Source organism: Trachemys scripta, chromosome 2 (assembly GCF_013100865.1).
Source record: "Trachemys scripta elegans isolate TJP31775 chromosome 2, CAS_Tse_1.0, whole genome shotgun sequence".
NCBI lineage: Eukaryota > Metazoa > Chordata > Testudines > Emydidae > Trachemys > Trachemys scripta.
The window spans coordinates 173651120-173668038 of record NC_048299.1 but is presented as its reverse complement, the minus strand read 5'-3'; the positions used below and the strand labels follow the sequence as shown (position 1 = coordinate 173668038).

The 16919-nt window shown below is 43.1% G+C and overlaps 1 protein-coding gene across 2 annotated transcripts in view; it reads left to right on the top strand.

The window, feature by feature from the left end:
- Positions 1-16919, top strand: part of CAP2 (cyclase associated actin cytoskeleton regulatory protein 2) — a 91138-nt gene that overhangs the window by 32502 nt on the left and 41717 nt on the right. For both annotated transcript variants that reach the window (XM_034762346.1, XM_034762348.1), the window contains exon 4: positions 8095-8172. In XM_034762346.1, coding sequence (XP_034618237.1) covers positions 8095-8172 — 78 coding nt within the window. The remainder of the gene's footprint in view (positions 1-8094; positions 8173-16919) is intronic.

Genomic DNA, 16919 nt, shown 5'->3' with positions numbered 1-16919 from the left:
GTGAAGCAATCTCTTGTATTGTGTGGGGAAGCACTGTAAGTGACTCTAGCTGTTGCCATCAGGTTCAGTTTTATGATCATCAGAAATTATACATTGTATAATGTGACTTTCAGAGCACAAACTTCTGCAAGGTTGAGAATTAATTTTGAATATATCAACCAAAATATTACCTCAGTAAATAAGCCTCATGGGTCAGATCCTGAGCTGGTGTAAATTGTCCTACCTTCATTGGCTTAAACTGAACTACAACAGTTTACACGAGGTGAGGATCTGCGCCCTTGTACTCTGCAGTGAGATGAATCTAAATCCTGTAACCAGGCTCCTGCAGCATGCATGGTGCTGAACTTAAAGAGCAAACTTAAATTCTGCAGCATTTTCAAACAAATTGAAAAATAGAGGGTATTTTTTTTAAAACGTACTTAAAAAGTGAACATGAATCTTAATTACGTAAGGATCCCCCGGGCCATTTATTTTCATAATTAAATTTTATTTATTTTGTTTGCTGCTCTAGAGTTGTCATTTATCGATGTGTTGCAGATTTTTGTATGGACAACTTAAAATTTCATTGTAGAGGTTGAGGAGACTGGAGGTGGAGAGATCGGCAGATTGCTATTGTGCCAGGGACATTTTGCAGTCAAGAACTGTAAGAGAGGACCTGGGTGTTAGGGGCCCAGGAAAGAGTTGAGATTTTTGGCTCTGGTTTTTTCATTCTCCCTAGTGAACCAAGGCACAGGCCATTTGAATTGTTTTGGGAGGGTTTGGACTCCTTGTTTCTCACCACCGCAAGACTTGACAGCAATCAATTGCCCCACTGTTCCCCCAGCCAAATGTTTGCCACTTGTCATTCCTTCCCTATTTGAATGGGCCTTTTAGACAGCCAAAATTTCCTCTCTCTTTTAAACATATATACACACTGCTCCTTTGCTCCCTGTATTTGTATACAGACCTTCCCTTCTAGGGGGCCCCCATGAGTCCCTCTCTTCCCTCCCCCTGCAGGGAGCTGCTCCCGCCCCAAGTCCCCTTTTGGCAAAGCTGGGCATTTATCCCATTTGCTCTTGCCAACCGATGAAGGACAAATGCCCAGTTTTGCCAAAAAAGTCAGGACGTCCAGGGCAGGGCTTAAAAAGGGGACTGTCCTGGCCAAAATAAGACGTATGGTCACCCTAGACTGTAATAAAAGCTGCCCAAGGAGCATGGGCAGCTATGGGGAACCTGCCCTGGGCGAGGAGCCGGGGTGCCTGAAAGCAGCCCCCAGCCCATGTCCCAGCCTCCCAGGGTGCGCTGTCCAGGACAGATGGAGGGTCCAGGGCTCCCCACAGCAGACCAGGCTCCCTGGGCAGCTCTTACCACAGCCCGGCTTCTGGCCAGGCCAGGAGGCAGGGCCATGGGGGGAAGGGGAGGAGCAGGGGACAGGGCTCCATGGTGTGGTGTGTGGGCGGGGAGCAATGTTATTTGTGCCCAGGGCCCCAATAAATCTTAATCCACCTCTGTCAAGGCCCCAAATGATGAAGCTGAATAAATAGCGTCCAGACATCCTGGGCCTCAACAAAACTCACATGCAATCAGTGTCTGCCCTCCCTCGCCTGGGCTTAAACTCCTAGTCCTTCCCCAGGACTCTGTCCCTTGTACAGGAGAGCAGGCTCCAGGGTAATTCCCTGATCCTTTTCCCCAGTAGCTCTCTACTGCTTCTCTCACCAGGGGACTCTGGGAAGCTCCATGTAGCTCTCCCAGAGAGCTTCCACCAGTACACATGTACAGCCACACATTCACTGTCCTAACTACTGCAAGGCTCTTTATAGAGGCCAGGTATTCTCTCTGAGGCCCCATTGAAAGGCAGCTAATTAATCACAGGTGAACTGTACCCATTCCCTCTTAACGGGGTCAGTCATCCTATGACAGGATCCTTGCTATCCCTGGCCGGACAGGATATATAAGGAAGAAAAAACTGGGTCATAGGGGAAGAAGACTGTGGCCTCTTTCTCCTTGCCTGGTTGAGGCAGAAAAAGCCTAGGGATGGTGAGCAGCATTTTTCAGCTGAGTTGTTATTTTGTGTTGTTTATCTCCTTTGTTATAAACTATCTACCATGCAGGGACTGGGGCATGGAGTTTGCTTCCCTTTCTTGCCTGCTGGAACAGCCCACCAGCCTACAGCACTCATATTCCCAAACTCAAGGTGCAGGTATGAAATGTATACAAATACAGAATTTATAGTTTGCAAAGATAATAAAGAACAAACATTGCCCCAAAACAAAGTGAATTACCACCACCACCCCTAAAGCCTGAGAGAAGGGATGGACTTACCATTCCCTAGGGCCATGTCTGCACTACAGAACTGAACTGTTCATAACTGAATTGGTTCGAGCACAGATGGCTCAGCGTGACCCTATCAGTTCACATTCTGAACCAATGAAGCTTTGCCCAGTGTCCAAACTAGCACTATTCTAACCAGTTCAATTGCAGTATACTCCCTAGGCATCACTCCCAGAGTTCCTGGCACCACTACTAGAGCAGTGCATTCAGGGAGATGTCCAGTGGTGGACAAACGTAAGAAAGGCCATGCCGGATCAGACCATTGGTCCAGTATTCTGTCTTCTGGCAGTGGCTGGTGCCAGATTCTTCAGAGTGAATGAACAGAATAGGGCAATTATTGAGTGATCCATCCCCTGTCATCTAGTCCCAGCATCTGCCAGTCAGAGGATTAGGGGCAATGAGTTTCACAGGTTGTCTTTGCATTATGTGAAGAAGTACTTCCTTTTGTTTGTTTTCAACCTGCTGCCTATTAATTTCATCGGGTGACCCTTGGTTCTTGTGTTATGTGAAGGCGTAAATAACACTTCCTTATTCACTTTTTCCACGCCATTCATGATTGTGTAGACTTCTGTCACATCTCCCCTTAGCCATCTCTTTTCAGACAGTCCCAGTCTTCTTAATCTCTCCTCATAGGGAATCTGTTCCAAACCCCTAATAATTTTTGTTGCCTCTCTCTGTACTTTTTCCAATTCTAATACACCGCTACCTCGATATAACGCAACCCGATATAACACGAATTCGGATATAACGCAGTAAAGCAGCGCTCCGGGGGGCGGGGGGAGCTGCGCACTCCGGTGGATCAAAGCAAGTTCAATATAACACGGTTTCACCTATAACGCGGTAAGATATTTTGGCTCCCGAGGACAGCGTTATATCGAGGTAGAGGTGTATATATATTTTTGAGATGGAGTAACTGCACGCAGAACTGTATGCAGTATTCAAAGTGTGGGTGTACCAGGGATTTATATAGTGGTATTGTGATATTTACTGTCTTATTATCTATCACTTTCCTAATGGTTCCTAACATTGTTAGTTTTTTTGACTGCTGGTTCACATTGAGTGGATGCTTTCAGATAGGGTGACCAGATAGCAACTGAGAAAAAATGGGACAGGGAGTGGGGGATAATAGGCGCCTATATAAGAAAAAGTCCCCAAAATGGGACTGTCCCTATAAAAATGGGACATCTGGTCAACCTACTTTCAGAGAACTATCTATGATGACTCCAAGATCTCTTTCTTGAGTGGTAACAGCTAATTTAGACCCCATCATGAGGGTGCTTTGTGGGAGAGTGGTTTGAACCACTATGATTAGGGCAGTGGTCTCCATCTACACTGGCACTAAAACAATGCAGTAGTTTAGACTGGCTAACAGGAAATTTAATCCAAAATGGAAGTTTAACCATTCGGAGCACTTTTGTATGTGGACATGAGATATTTTACAAGTCTGCTAGGGGAACTAAACGTTCTTTGAACAGTAAAATTCTCTAGAGTAGACAAGGCCTTACTTGGCTGGATAAGGGAGAGAAGTGAATTCCTTAATCAAGGACCCTCTGCTGAGAACCCGCCACCAGCCACTGTGAAAATACATGTATCCTCCAGATGTTGCAAACATATGTACTGATGACAGCCTTCACTAAAGCCTGAATTTTAGCTGGCATCAGCCCAAATATATACCTATTTGAAATTGTAGAGGTAGCTTCAAAACCGTTTCTCTCTCTCTCTCTCTGTCACACACACACACACACACACACACACACACACACACACACACACACACACACACACACACACACTATAGTTTATTTAATCTCTTTAGTCAGCTGTCATGCACAGAGCTAAGTGTATGCTGTGGCAGCTAGGATGATACAGATATGCTGTTTTTCCATCATGCTTTCTCCAGATTAGGGGAAGTTCTGGCCAGAACTAGGCCACAGTGCTTTTTAGATTCATAGTTTACCCTATAGTACTTGTACATTATGGAGCAGATTTTCGAAACTGCTAAGAGCTCAGCAGCTCCCATTGACAGCCATTAGGACCTGAGTTCTTTTTAAAATCCAGCCTCTTATTTAGGATTTTAAATGGGAGCTATTGGGTGCTGAGCTTTTTTGAACATCTGGTTCTATGTATAATGTTCCTGTACAGCAATCTAGCCAGAATTCTGCAGTGACCTTTTGTAGGATAAATGCAGTGTCACTGTCTGTAATATGCCATTGCTCTTCCTTTTTAAACACCTCACAGCCTTTGGGACTGTTTCACACATTTCATTGTTATCTATGTGTTATCTACCTAAACAGACAGCATTCTTTTTACAGGGAGCTGGTCCATGAATAGGATTCTTTATTCAATATGCAGCCAGCAGAGTGATTGGAGCATAGGGAGGAGGTGTTCACAGTGATCTATGCGTCACTGTTGCGAGACCTGGGTATTGATAAATGTTACTGAGAATGTACAGAAGGACTCACTCCTTATCTGATTTATAGTCAATGGAAGCACTATAGACTTCCATAGGAAAGGAATTGGCTTCATTGTTTGTTTGTTTGTTTTTAATGCTACTTGTCATTGTAGCAATTTTCATCTTCAGAGCACTGTATAGTCATCAACTAATTAGTCCATACAACACACCCTGAGGTTGGTATGTAATAATATACTGTGTCATCATCCCCATTTTATTCTTGGGGAAACTGAGGCAGAAAAGTTAAGTGCCTTGCCTAAGGACTCACATCAAAGCCAGGATTAGAATATAGGCAGGCTTTGGCATCCTGGCCCATAATCTGTTAATCATGTTGCCTCACCTCTTGCTATGAAGTGTTTTTGAACACCTGTAGGGCAGATTGCTAGGAAGAGAAGTGCTTTGATAAACCTGCTTCCTCTGTAATATACACCTCAACTGAAGGCACCTGCCCACTAATTGTGAAATCTATGCACCAGCCTTGAACAGACTAAAAGGACTCCCAAAGATTTTGCATGCCCAGAGAGCCATGGCTGCAAAATATGTGCATTGGCACCCGCAGATAGCCAGACATTGTGCCTTGTCCTGTAGGACACAAATCTAGCCATGTTTACCCATGCATTTATGACCTCCAGATTGCATTTCATATCTGGGAAGGAAGCCAAATAAAACTTTAAAAGCTTCAGCTGATACAAAATGCAGCAGCCCATCTGCTCAGCCACAAAAGTCACTGTAAACACATCACCCCTGTGCTCACTGTCACTACACTGGCTGCCTATTGAATAAAGAGTCCAATTCAAGGACCAGCTCTCTGTAAAAATAAATGTATCTGTTTAGGTAAATAACTAGTTTGTTAGAACCAGGTAGGTAGAGGCCTGCATGGATACAAAATGTGAGTCCGCATCCAATCTGCGAGCTGCAAAAATGGTCCGCGGATATAAAGTGGATATCCACGGATTTGCAGGGCTCATCAGGTAGGTGACAATGAAATGTGTAAAATAGAGTTCCAAGCCTGTGAGGTGATTAAAAAAGGAAGTGCAGTGGTAGATTACAGCCAGTGACACTGCATTCTCAATGTGAAGAAGCATTTGTGTTACTTCGCAGGGACATGGTGGAATGAAATCAACACACCTCCAGAAACATTGATTTGCAGTAGAACTCAAGTAGGATCATCTTTAAATATTATTGCCAGGAGAAGGAAGGAAACAGTGACAATAAAAGGCCTTATAAAAGTATACTATATTAATTGCAAAGGCTATGTTAATGCAATCTTTTGGTCAAGATTTAAATACTCATGCCAGGAACATGAGCATTCTGGTACCCGCAGCAGCCTGTAGTATCTAAAGCCAGATTAATTCCTGGAATACAGGAAATCAGCAACATTACACCACAGACATGAATTCGCTCACAAAGTATCTGAGGTTACTAGGTATGATATTAAAGGTAACATTCATGTGTGCAAATGTGTCTGATTTACTGTTGGTATAACTTTGAATTTCCTGACTCATATTTAAAATCTCAATCAAAAGTTATATTCCCAGGGACGTTTTTAATTTCCTTGTTTTATTTTTAGATGGGGGGACAGATAAATAGAGGAAAGACAATGGGGAAAAACAAAAGGACCAATATGTACATTCCCATTTGAAACTATAGTTATTAGGTTAATTTAACCTAGTCATCCTGTTTTTCATTTATTGATATTATTACTCAGTTGTAGTATCATAGTACCCAAGAACTGAATTCAGAAAGCAAGACCCCATTGTGCTAGGTGCCATAAGATGGTCCCTACCCCACAGAGAACTTACAGAGACAACGGCTGTATGCAGACAGACCAACAGGGGAGTACAAGGAAACGATGAGACAAGTATTAGCATTATACACAATGGTTTCAGCACACCAACAGCCTAGCTGTTGTCAAGCTTTTTGTAGGCTTGACGGTAAAGGAGAGTTTTAAGGAGGGTTTTGAAGGTGGATAATGAGATAGCTCTGTGGATGTTTATCGGAGCTCCTCCCAAGCATGAGAGACAGCGTATGACAGGAGGAGGGGGAGACAAACTACGGCTCGCGGGCCATGTCCAGCCTGTCAGACCTTTTAAACCACCCTTCGAGTTCCCACCGGGGAGCGGGGTCGGGGGCTTGCCCCACTCCGCATGTGCCATGACTCCGCGTGGCTTCTGGAAGCAGCGCCATGGCTCCTACACGTGGGGGCAGCCAGGGGGCTCTCCAGTTCTCATTGGCCAGGAACCGCGGCCAATGGGAACTGCAGGGGCGGCTCCTGCAGACAGGGCAGCGCGCAGAGCCGCCTGGCCATGTATCTGTGTAGGAGCCAGAAGGGGGACATGCCGCTGCTTCCAGGAGCTGCTTAAGGTAAGCGCCGCCCAAAGCCTGCACCCCTGGCCTCCTCCTGTGCCTTGACCACCTGCCTCAGCCCTGATCCCCCTTCTGCACTCCGAACCCCTTGGTCCCAGCCTCCTACGCCTCAAACCCCTCAGCCCAGCCCAGAGCCCGCACCCTCAGCTGGAGCCCTCACCCCACCCCACGAGTCCCAGCCTAGACTCCTCAGCCCCAGTCCAAACCCCCTCCGCATTACAGACCCCACCTCCTGCACAGCCCAAGCGCATTCCAGACCCCTCAGCCCCAGCCCAGAGCCCCCTCCCCCACACCCAACCCCCCTGCCCCAGCCCAGAGCCCCCTCCTGCACCCTGAACTCCTCATTTCTGGACCCACCCCAGAACCCGCACCCCCTGCCAGAGCCCTCAACCCTCCTGCACCCCAACCCCCAATTTTGTGAGCATTCATGGCCCGCCATACCATTTCCATACCCAGATGTGGCCCTCAGGACAAAACGTTTGCCCACCCTGGCTAGGAGAAAGCAAAGATATGCTTGTTTGAAAATGTAGCTATATGTATTTATGAACTGTTTGTTATCTTCTATGCCTGTATTGGATTCTCCTGATCTGCAGTTGAATGAGGATTAGATGGTACATTCTAGCCCATGTCAAGTTTTGTGCTTGTTTGTGCATGTTCAGAAACACAGAGGACCCATTGCTAGCAGTAGCTGAGCACCTCCTGTAAGGTGCTGGACTCCCCTACCACCACTGTCTTGTGGCCAGTCTATACTGCTGCAGGGAGTTAGACTAGAAGCAGAAAGAGAGAATTAAGTCATAACACTTGACTTGGAGGTACCAACTAGAAGAATGAAGGCTATAGGGGGGAACTAGGGCATAAAGAAGGAACAGAATAATTGTTAATGCTAAAAAGATGAGGTTAATGTTACTATTAACAATTATTTTCCTTCCAAGATTAAAATTTAATTTGTTTTCCTCTTCTTATAGGCAGAAATGGTACGTGCTGCTTTCCAAGCACAGAGAGCCTTCCTGTTGTTAGTGTCTCAATATCAAGAACCTCAAGAGGTAAGAAAATCAGTATAACATTTTGGGAGGCAACCTGCTAGAATGTCTGTGCATGTATAAATGGCAGCACTCAACCTCTGGTGCATTCACTGCTCTGTATTTAGAGCCAATATGTGAAGGTGTGGTATAAATGCTGTACTGGCATGAGTTAGGGATGGGAGCAGTACCAGTGGCAAAGCTAGAAGTGGGTGATGCGGCTACTCTTAAATGAGTGCTGATATAACCACACTATTATTTATGCTGTTTGTCACATATATGACAGAACATTTAAAAAATATTTTAGAGGGTTTTAGAACTTTTTTCCTAGGACTTGTTTTTGCAGCCCTCCACCTGTAAAGCAAGGTACCTTAGTAGCTAGAAATTCCATTGCACAGGGATCAGAGTAAGCCATAAAATCCCCCAAATGCCCTAAAACAGTTTTTCCATGCCTAAAAGTGTCACAATACTAACGGGACCTTTGGACCTTCTGGGACTGGAAGTGAGTGCTGTGTATCTCATTGGGAAGCTGGAAATCTCCTGTTTCCCATGGAATAAAACTCCCATTTCTAGCCCTGCAGGGACACTAGGTAACAGACTTGAAAGTCACAACATTTTTTATGTATAGAAACATTATTATTGGCCCAGGGCTGACTCATGCTCTGCCTAAGGCCCAGATTACACTAATTTTGGGAGGAAAATACTACAAGGAGGTGGTATCATGAGGAGAAGGAGGAAACATTTCTCTGTCAGGATGATTATTTTTTTAAAGGGGAGTTATTTGAATCCTTCTTCACAATTTGAAGCTAGGGCTTGGAGCAGCCATGCACTTGCTGTGGAGCCTCTATTGCAGATTCTGTAATACACTAGGCTTTGATCTGTCTGTATCAAATATCCCAGTCTCTCCACGGGCCCACCCTCAAATCCTCCTTCATGGAGCATGCAGGGAACGAAGAGTCCCTGTGCACAGTCTGTCCGTGGCCTGCAATCTCAACCCCCTTGTTTTGGCTCCTTGCTCGATAAATTGCACAATCCAGTAATTCCTCAGCAGGGTTTCTAGTCACTAATCTGAATTAGGAAGGTTCTGCTGCCACTGACATTCCTACAGATACAAATAAAATGATATTTGAATCAGTACTTTTAATGGTGTGGGCACTCCAGGAGGAAAACAGGGCCGAACCTTGACACATGCAAACTCCAGGCCAGACCTTTGATTTACACAGCCCAGAGCAAGAAGGGATCAGGCTGTGAATTGTATCCTCATCTGGCCCTGCGCTCAGAGGGTAGAAGTGGGTCATGATTCCCATTAGGGCATGGCCTCAAGCAATCATTTGTCCTGCTTGCAAGGCCAGCCCTGCACGAAGCTATAGAAACTCACAGGTAGATCAACCCTTTACAATAGACAGATTCCAATTCACTATTGTTATATAGGCATCTCTGACAGGAGTAAAAAGTTGATTATTTGGGATTGCTATTGTTTGCCTTTTTAGATGTTGGGGTATCAGAATTATTTTCTCTGTGCTTTGCTAGTGAGAACTGTGGTGGCCTTTCCCTACATTGAGCCATAACAACTTTCAGGCAGTGCTCTATAGTGCTCCATAGTGCTCTACCATCCTGAAGGGCCCTAGAGATTAAACCTGCCCATGGCCTGCATTAACTCTATTTCAGTTTTAAAAGCTTTTTACTGAAGTCAGAGCCATACAGTTTATACAAATCAGCCTGACACACACTGACAAGATACATTCAGCTTGTGCATAAACTTTAGACTTCTTTTTCTTACCTTGTGCTCTTGTGAATAAGGGGACAGGTATGCAATGGATTTGAGACTAATTTCCAGCAGTTCCCATTGGCCCGGAGCTGCGATCCGTGGCCAGTGGGAGCCGCGATCGGCCGGACCTGCGGACGGGGCAGGTAAACAAACCGGCCCGGCTATATACACGGTTATATAACAACCAAGGTAGGTATGACCCTTTCCAGGTTACCCTGGGTTGTGAGGCACCTCATTAGCATCTGCACTTTGCGTGAGGAATCCTTGTCTGTGCCTGCCAGGGGTCAGCTCCCTGAAACCACCAGCCATAGGTAGCGCACATCCTCCCCTCTCAGCCCACGCAGGCTGCACTGTCTCCTCTGCGGGTTAGCGATAGATAGGCACACGCCAACCCCTGAGTCCTCTGAGCATCTCCATGCAGTATCCAGGCCCCAATACACTGGGCACTCACAGAAATCCTAAATCCTCTGCTCCCAAGGGAACAGTACACCCAAGCGTATCCATTACACATTAGATCACAACTTATTACTGTCCAAAACCACCTCTCCTGACACCTCAATCTGGGACAGTTCCTCAGATTTGTCACCTAAAAATAATGGCTCATGTGTGGGAATCTCCCTCACATTGTCTGCAGTTAAGACCAAAGAATTCATTTGGCTTCTTGGCAAAAGTCTTGTCTTCCTTGACTGCTTCTCTAGCACCATGGATTGTTTAGCAGGCTTCCTGCTTCTGATGTACTTTAAAAAAATTGTGCTGCCTATTTATACTTTTCCACTTGGCTTGCCAGAGTTTATGCTCCCTTCTATTTGACTTCTTGTCCTTTTGTCTCTAACTGCCTCTTTTACTCTCTTGTTTAGCTATTTTTTGGTCCTTTTACTGTTTGAGGTATACATATAGTATGATGTTCTAAAAAATTTCCTTGCAGGCATTTCACTCTGCTGTCTGTTCCTTTTAATTTCCATTTACGTAGCTTCCTCATTTTTGTGTAGTTCTACTTTTGAAGTTAAATGCTACTGTGGTGGGTTTCTTTAGAATTTCCTCCCCTACAAGAATTAGGGTGACCAGATAGCAAGTGTGAAAAATCGGGATGGGGTTGGGGGGTAATAGGCACCTATATAAGAAAAAGTCCCAAATAACGGGACTGTCCCTATAAAATTGGGATATCTGGTCACCCTAACAAGGTTGTTAAATTTAATTACATTATGGTTGCTATTCCTGAGTGGTTCAGCTATATTTACCTCTTGGACCAGATCCTGTGTGCCGCTTAGTACGAAATCAAGAATTGCCTCTCCCCTTGTGGGTTCCAAGACTAGCTGCTCCAAGGTGCAGTCATTAATGGTGTCCATTAACGACTAACTTCCATTGTAAGACACCCAATACACAATGGTCAGCCAGGGAGATAAGTGTCTCCTATCCCTTGTCTGAACAGAAACTGTTTATCACCTTCTGGTGATCTGTCTTACATACCTTAAGAATGCAGTTTTCAGTATATATACACACATGATCTCTTCCATATTATCTGTAATATATTTTGCAGTGATTGTGATGAACAGTGTGAGACAGGCTTTCAGTAGAGACCTTACATGACATTCTTTGGCACATTATTATCCATATAACTGATTCAGGGGATCCCTGTAAAACTCTATGAACCCCCTTTGCCCTCTGCCAATTGGTTGATTGCCAATCAAGAGGTTCCTGGGTCACAATAGGTTAAGCACTAGGCGTGCTAACCTGAAAAATGATGAGTCAGGCCCACCCAAAAGTTTATGATTGGCTTTAAAAAATAATGGATTTTGGGGTTCTTTTTGTTTGTCTTCTTGTTTCTGAGCTTTTAGCATAATTGAGTCACATTTTCAGGCTTTTTTCTAGCCCTCGTGGTTGCTGAGAATTTCAATTAAAAAACAAACAAATAAACAACCCTTAAGATTCTCATGTAAATCACCGCTTTCCAGGAGCTGGGACTTTAAGGAACACATCACATATTGCAGAACTTGCAATACAATTACAAGACTTGGCAACTTGATGTATAATTTTATTTGCACTCTGGCTGGCATGACACAGTTTTGTTTACCTTGTTGAAACCTACACTAGGACTTACATGGTCAAGGCTGGAATGTTATAGCTATAGACGGAGGTCCACATAGTAGGCAAACACCACTGGAAAGTTAAAAATGTCATAAGTATTGAAAAATCAGTAAGGGTTTTTTTCTGATCACTTTTGAGGGAGACCAAGCCCAGTGCATTTGTTGGTTTTAATATCAAGAGCATTAGACAGCATTGCTGATATACACATTTATTTTGGTGTGCCTTCATAAAAAGGATATTGCTGTTCATTCTGATTTTTTTTCAGACCCAGTTCTTTGCATAGCTTTACACTCAGCTATCCTGTGGGCAGACCTGAACACTGCTGATTGCTGCTTATTCTGTGCAAAATGTAGTTTGCATGGCAGCAGCTTGAATAGTATTTTCCATTGCAGTCCATGCAATTCCAGGAACTACTCTGTCTTTTCACATCTACATGTCAGTGGTAGAAAAAAAAAAGTGTTACTAATTCTACACAGATTAATGGGTTTGCAGATTGTTTTCTGCACCACATATGAAAACTGGTGAACATAGAATAGCCCAAGAGAGGGAAGGAAGGGGAGACCCCCCAGGACTATATCAATGTGATGTCATCTGGGTCTGCTTGTATTTATAGCCTAAAGCTACAAAGTCAGTGTGGAATCCAAACAGGAAAGCTAATCATTAGTGTATCGGAATGCACAGGGCAGAGAAAAGCAAATGAAGATAACAGGGTATCTGTAAATGCAAGAGAAAAGCGAGTAATTCTGTCATTCAGCTGTCTAGACTGTTTGCTTTAGTAATGTAAAGCTGTGAAAGAGCCAGTGAGTTGCAATTATGGCATAGTAGCTTTGTAGATATTCAGAGACAGCGGTGTGGAGACTGAGAGGATTTACTGAGTTCCTGTGGTGTTGGGATGTCGCACATGGTGACTTTTTAAGAAAAAAAAAAATAAAGAGAAAAAACCCTGAAAAAACAAATTAGCTCAGCTGTCTTTGCTAAAGAAACTAATGAATTAGGCAATCAGCATTAAAAAGATGCCTGTTGTGGTGATAATATTATAACTTTGAGGGTCAGAAAATAGAAATACATAATGTGTAGAAGCTGGGATTTTTTTCTCTTCTCCTTTTATTCAAATGCTGAGGTCACTAATTAATTTAGTTCTTTAATATCTGTAATCAGTGTGTTACTATCAAATGCTCTTCTAATAGTTAAACTCATTTAGCTTGGTTTTGTTCAGAATTGTTTCTTAATATTAGCTTCTACATTTTTTCATCTCGGAGCTTGTTGTGGTGCACAGCCTTTATCATCTGTATATGTGAAAATAGCTGTTCCAGATGGCATACCAATCCTGCATCAACTGCAATAAATTACTTAGCAGAGTGCATGTTCTCCTTACTTTTTATGGTCATGTTCTATATTTGGAGGTACAGTGGAAAAGATCACATGACAAAACTATCATTTTATATTAATGTTTGTCTCCCAACTAGTGGCTGCTGGATACAAACTAATTCTAACATTCAGCCACTTATTGGAAGTAATTTTCTGATGCTACATTTTAAAATGTTATAAAATGTAAACCTGTCTACCATAAATTAATTATATATGGGAATGGAAGGGGGTGAAGAGAGAGCTAAAGAGGTGTAAGTGTGTTGTGTTCTGTGAAAAATTATTTTAAAGGCATTTTGAGTACTTCGATTTATGTGTTTTTTGAGCTGTTCAAAAAATTAAGATAACAAAACATTGTGAAACAGTTTTGAACTGAATTTCCTATTCCACATATTCTACTCCAAATCTAATTCTGAATCAAACAGCATATTATTTTGTGGCATATTTAAAGTTATTTGTTTCCTTGAGTAACTATATTTTTAACAACATAATTTTTTACTTGTGATCTTCAAGAAATGCATTCTTGTTCCAGAATGGTACCATTCAAAGTCATAGCAGTAAATATTCTATGAATGATAAATTTTATGCCACTGCTTCTTCAGTAACTGTTTCTTTTCACTTCAAGAGTTTAAATATCTTAAGAAACTGCTTTGTCAGTTTGGTCTTCTATTTTTACCACTGTTCCCACAAAGGGGATCATTAATATGATAAATTTGCCCATGAATTATTATAAGTATAAGCAGTATCAGCTTTAGATCTGTGTCAAACGCATTGCTGCAGATAGTACTGGACTGAGATGTTGTAGCCCATTTTATCAGGAACCTCTCATATTAAAGTTTATTCCTCAGATATGTTGTGGGAGACAGAGGCTGCTTTTTTCATGATGTAATGACTGGACTTGCCATTAAGTCCATTCATTTAAAATTATACCACAGCACTTCTGAGGTAAAGCCCTTTAAATTCAAAATTTAGTGTCCATACAAACAGGCACAGCTAGAAATGTAAGAAACTGTTCATAAGAGATTATCACAACTAGATTCAGATGACAGATGCAGTTCAGACTATAAATGGTGCTAGAATATAATTCCTTACACACACACATACACAAAAAGTGCTGATTGAATTCATATGTCTGCCAGTCCCCAGCTGGTCTGATATTAACATTCTGTAGACAAACATTCTGCTCAAATACCTGCCTTTAATGTGCAGATACTATAACCCAGTAGTTCTCAAACTTTTTTTTTCGTAGACCACTTGAAAATTGCTGAGGGTCTCGATGGACCACTTAATGATCTTTCCAAATGTTGGTTGTACCGTTAGCTAACTATTGTAAAGCACTTTGGATAAAAGCGCTATATATAAAAATAACTTAATTATTAACTTTTTTTATTCTACAAATAAAAGCACACAACTCATATTTTAATATCAGTAGTCTAATGTGATGGATGTGCCCTCTCTCCCCCGCCACAGCAGCCCCTGAGCTGGGGCTGGGAAGGAGGGAGGTCTCAAGGCACCTAATTAGTGGAGCCAGGCCTGCGTGGCTCCACTAATTAGGTGGGTGTCCCTACATTCTCACATGTGCGGCCATCCAGGCATGTACCTTAGAGGGAACTATCCATAGACCAACTGAATGGAGCTCGTGGACCACTAGTGGTTCGTGGACCACAGTTTGAGAACCTCTGCTATAACCAATTTGGGGGTGGGGAATGGGAAGGGCTCACCTAAAAAAAAAAAAAATCACAGTAACCTGTACTCAAAACCCCACAAAAAGTAGGGAAGTTAGAGTAGAATCGTAGGAGCAAAATTTGAGGTTTTAAAGGGCCCTTTACTCTAGTCAAATTCCCACTGACTTTAATGGAAGTCATGCCAGAGTAGAGACTGAATAAATGCATCAAAATTTAGTCTATAGAAATTAGAGATCAATGTTTCCAGCCAGCTAGTTCCTGCAAGTGCAGGATTGTTCGCAGCATCATATTCTTACGTTTTTCTCCAGTCTATTTTGTTCAGATTGAAAAGAAGTTGAACACCATTCAGATGAAGCTAGCATCTCAGAAACGTTCGAAAACATCAAATGGTACGAATTCAAGTCAATTGAAGAAACCCGTCTTCCAACTAAACAGGTCCCACTCTCTTGGACGGTCACCCAACATTCTCTAAGGTGGTATGGTCATTTGCTTCTAATGTCCACCAGCTTCCCCTGAGAGAATTATTTTCTATTTTAGCCAATGAAAGCAGGATAGAAAAGACCCCTCGGAAGACCTAAAACACAATGGTTGGATAGTATCAACAGAAACCTGTTGCTCATAGGCATCTAATCCAGTAACCCGCCAGATTTGGCTCAAGACAAAACATTATGGAGGCATATAACTTGTTCGGTGGCCTCTATGCTCTCCAAGCAGTAGCATGGGAACTAACTTATTTTAAAATGACCCCAGTGATAGGATGGCCACTATGTCCCATGGGAGCCTACTGCCTCAAGTAGGAGATTTTTCCTATTACTTATGTAGAATTTCTCTTTGTTGATTGTCATTCCATTACTGATTGCTCCTAGATATACTACCCATGGACCACCTATTTTCTAAATACATCCCTCCCTCTTCAGTTATTGCTCAGCCAAACTAAATATTTTAGGTCAAGATCTGCTGTCGTTTTACTCATTTGGTTGACTTCAGCAAGGCTGCACCTTTGTAACTAGAAGTAGAATTTGGTCCAATTATTTTTTCTTCTTTCTTAAATCTTTCTAGACCCTCAGGGCACAATCTTATAAAAAGCGTGGAGGTTGAAGTGAATGAGAATTGAGAGTGCTGAGCATCTAATAGGAGGCACTCAGTACCTTGTATCATTAGACCCTTATTTCTGCCCCTGCCCACTCCCCCCCCCCCCCCCCACACACACACACCCTCCCCCGGTTCTCTGAATTCCTTCCTGATTGTCAGCATGTTTCAGGTATGAATAAGCCTAGCAGTGCATGATGCGTGTGGTCTCATTAATGCCATATAAAGAGGGTCCACAGGCAGCATACAGTTCCCAGCTCCTTCACATGATGCCTCTTTATATGCAGCCCAAAACTGCATGGGCTCTTTTTTTGATCAGCATTGCAGACTTACATCCAGTTATCCACCACCATCCTTGGTTGTTTTTTGGTAAGTATTATTGTTTTCCAAGTAGTTATCCACCACTGATTGCATATTTCTCACTTTTTTTCTCCAGATGCACTTTACCAGCTTCAGACTCATTTTATTTCCTGTCCACATAGCTAACCTCTCTAGATCCCCTTGTATGGTTTCTCTTTCCTCATTGGTGTCTGCACAACCTTCCAAATTAATGTCTTCTGCAACTCGATGATTTGAGGTGTTTGAGATACAGCCCTGCATTGCAGGCAGGGCACTTAGCCTCGGGAAGGCATAATGCCACCTGGAGCTCCAGGGAGTACAGAAAGACTGTGATTGTTGTGCTGCCATTGAGGAAGTCCATTCTCTGTACCCTACCAGCTCTTCTGGCCAGTGCAGAAGGGGGGGTGGAGGTACAGTCCTGCTTCTTCACACCCCTTTGA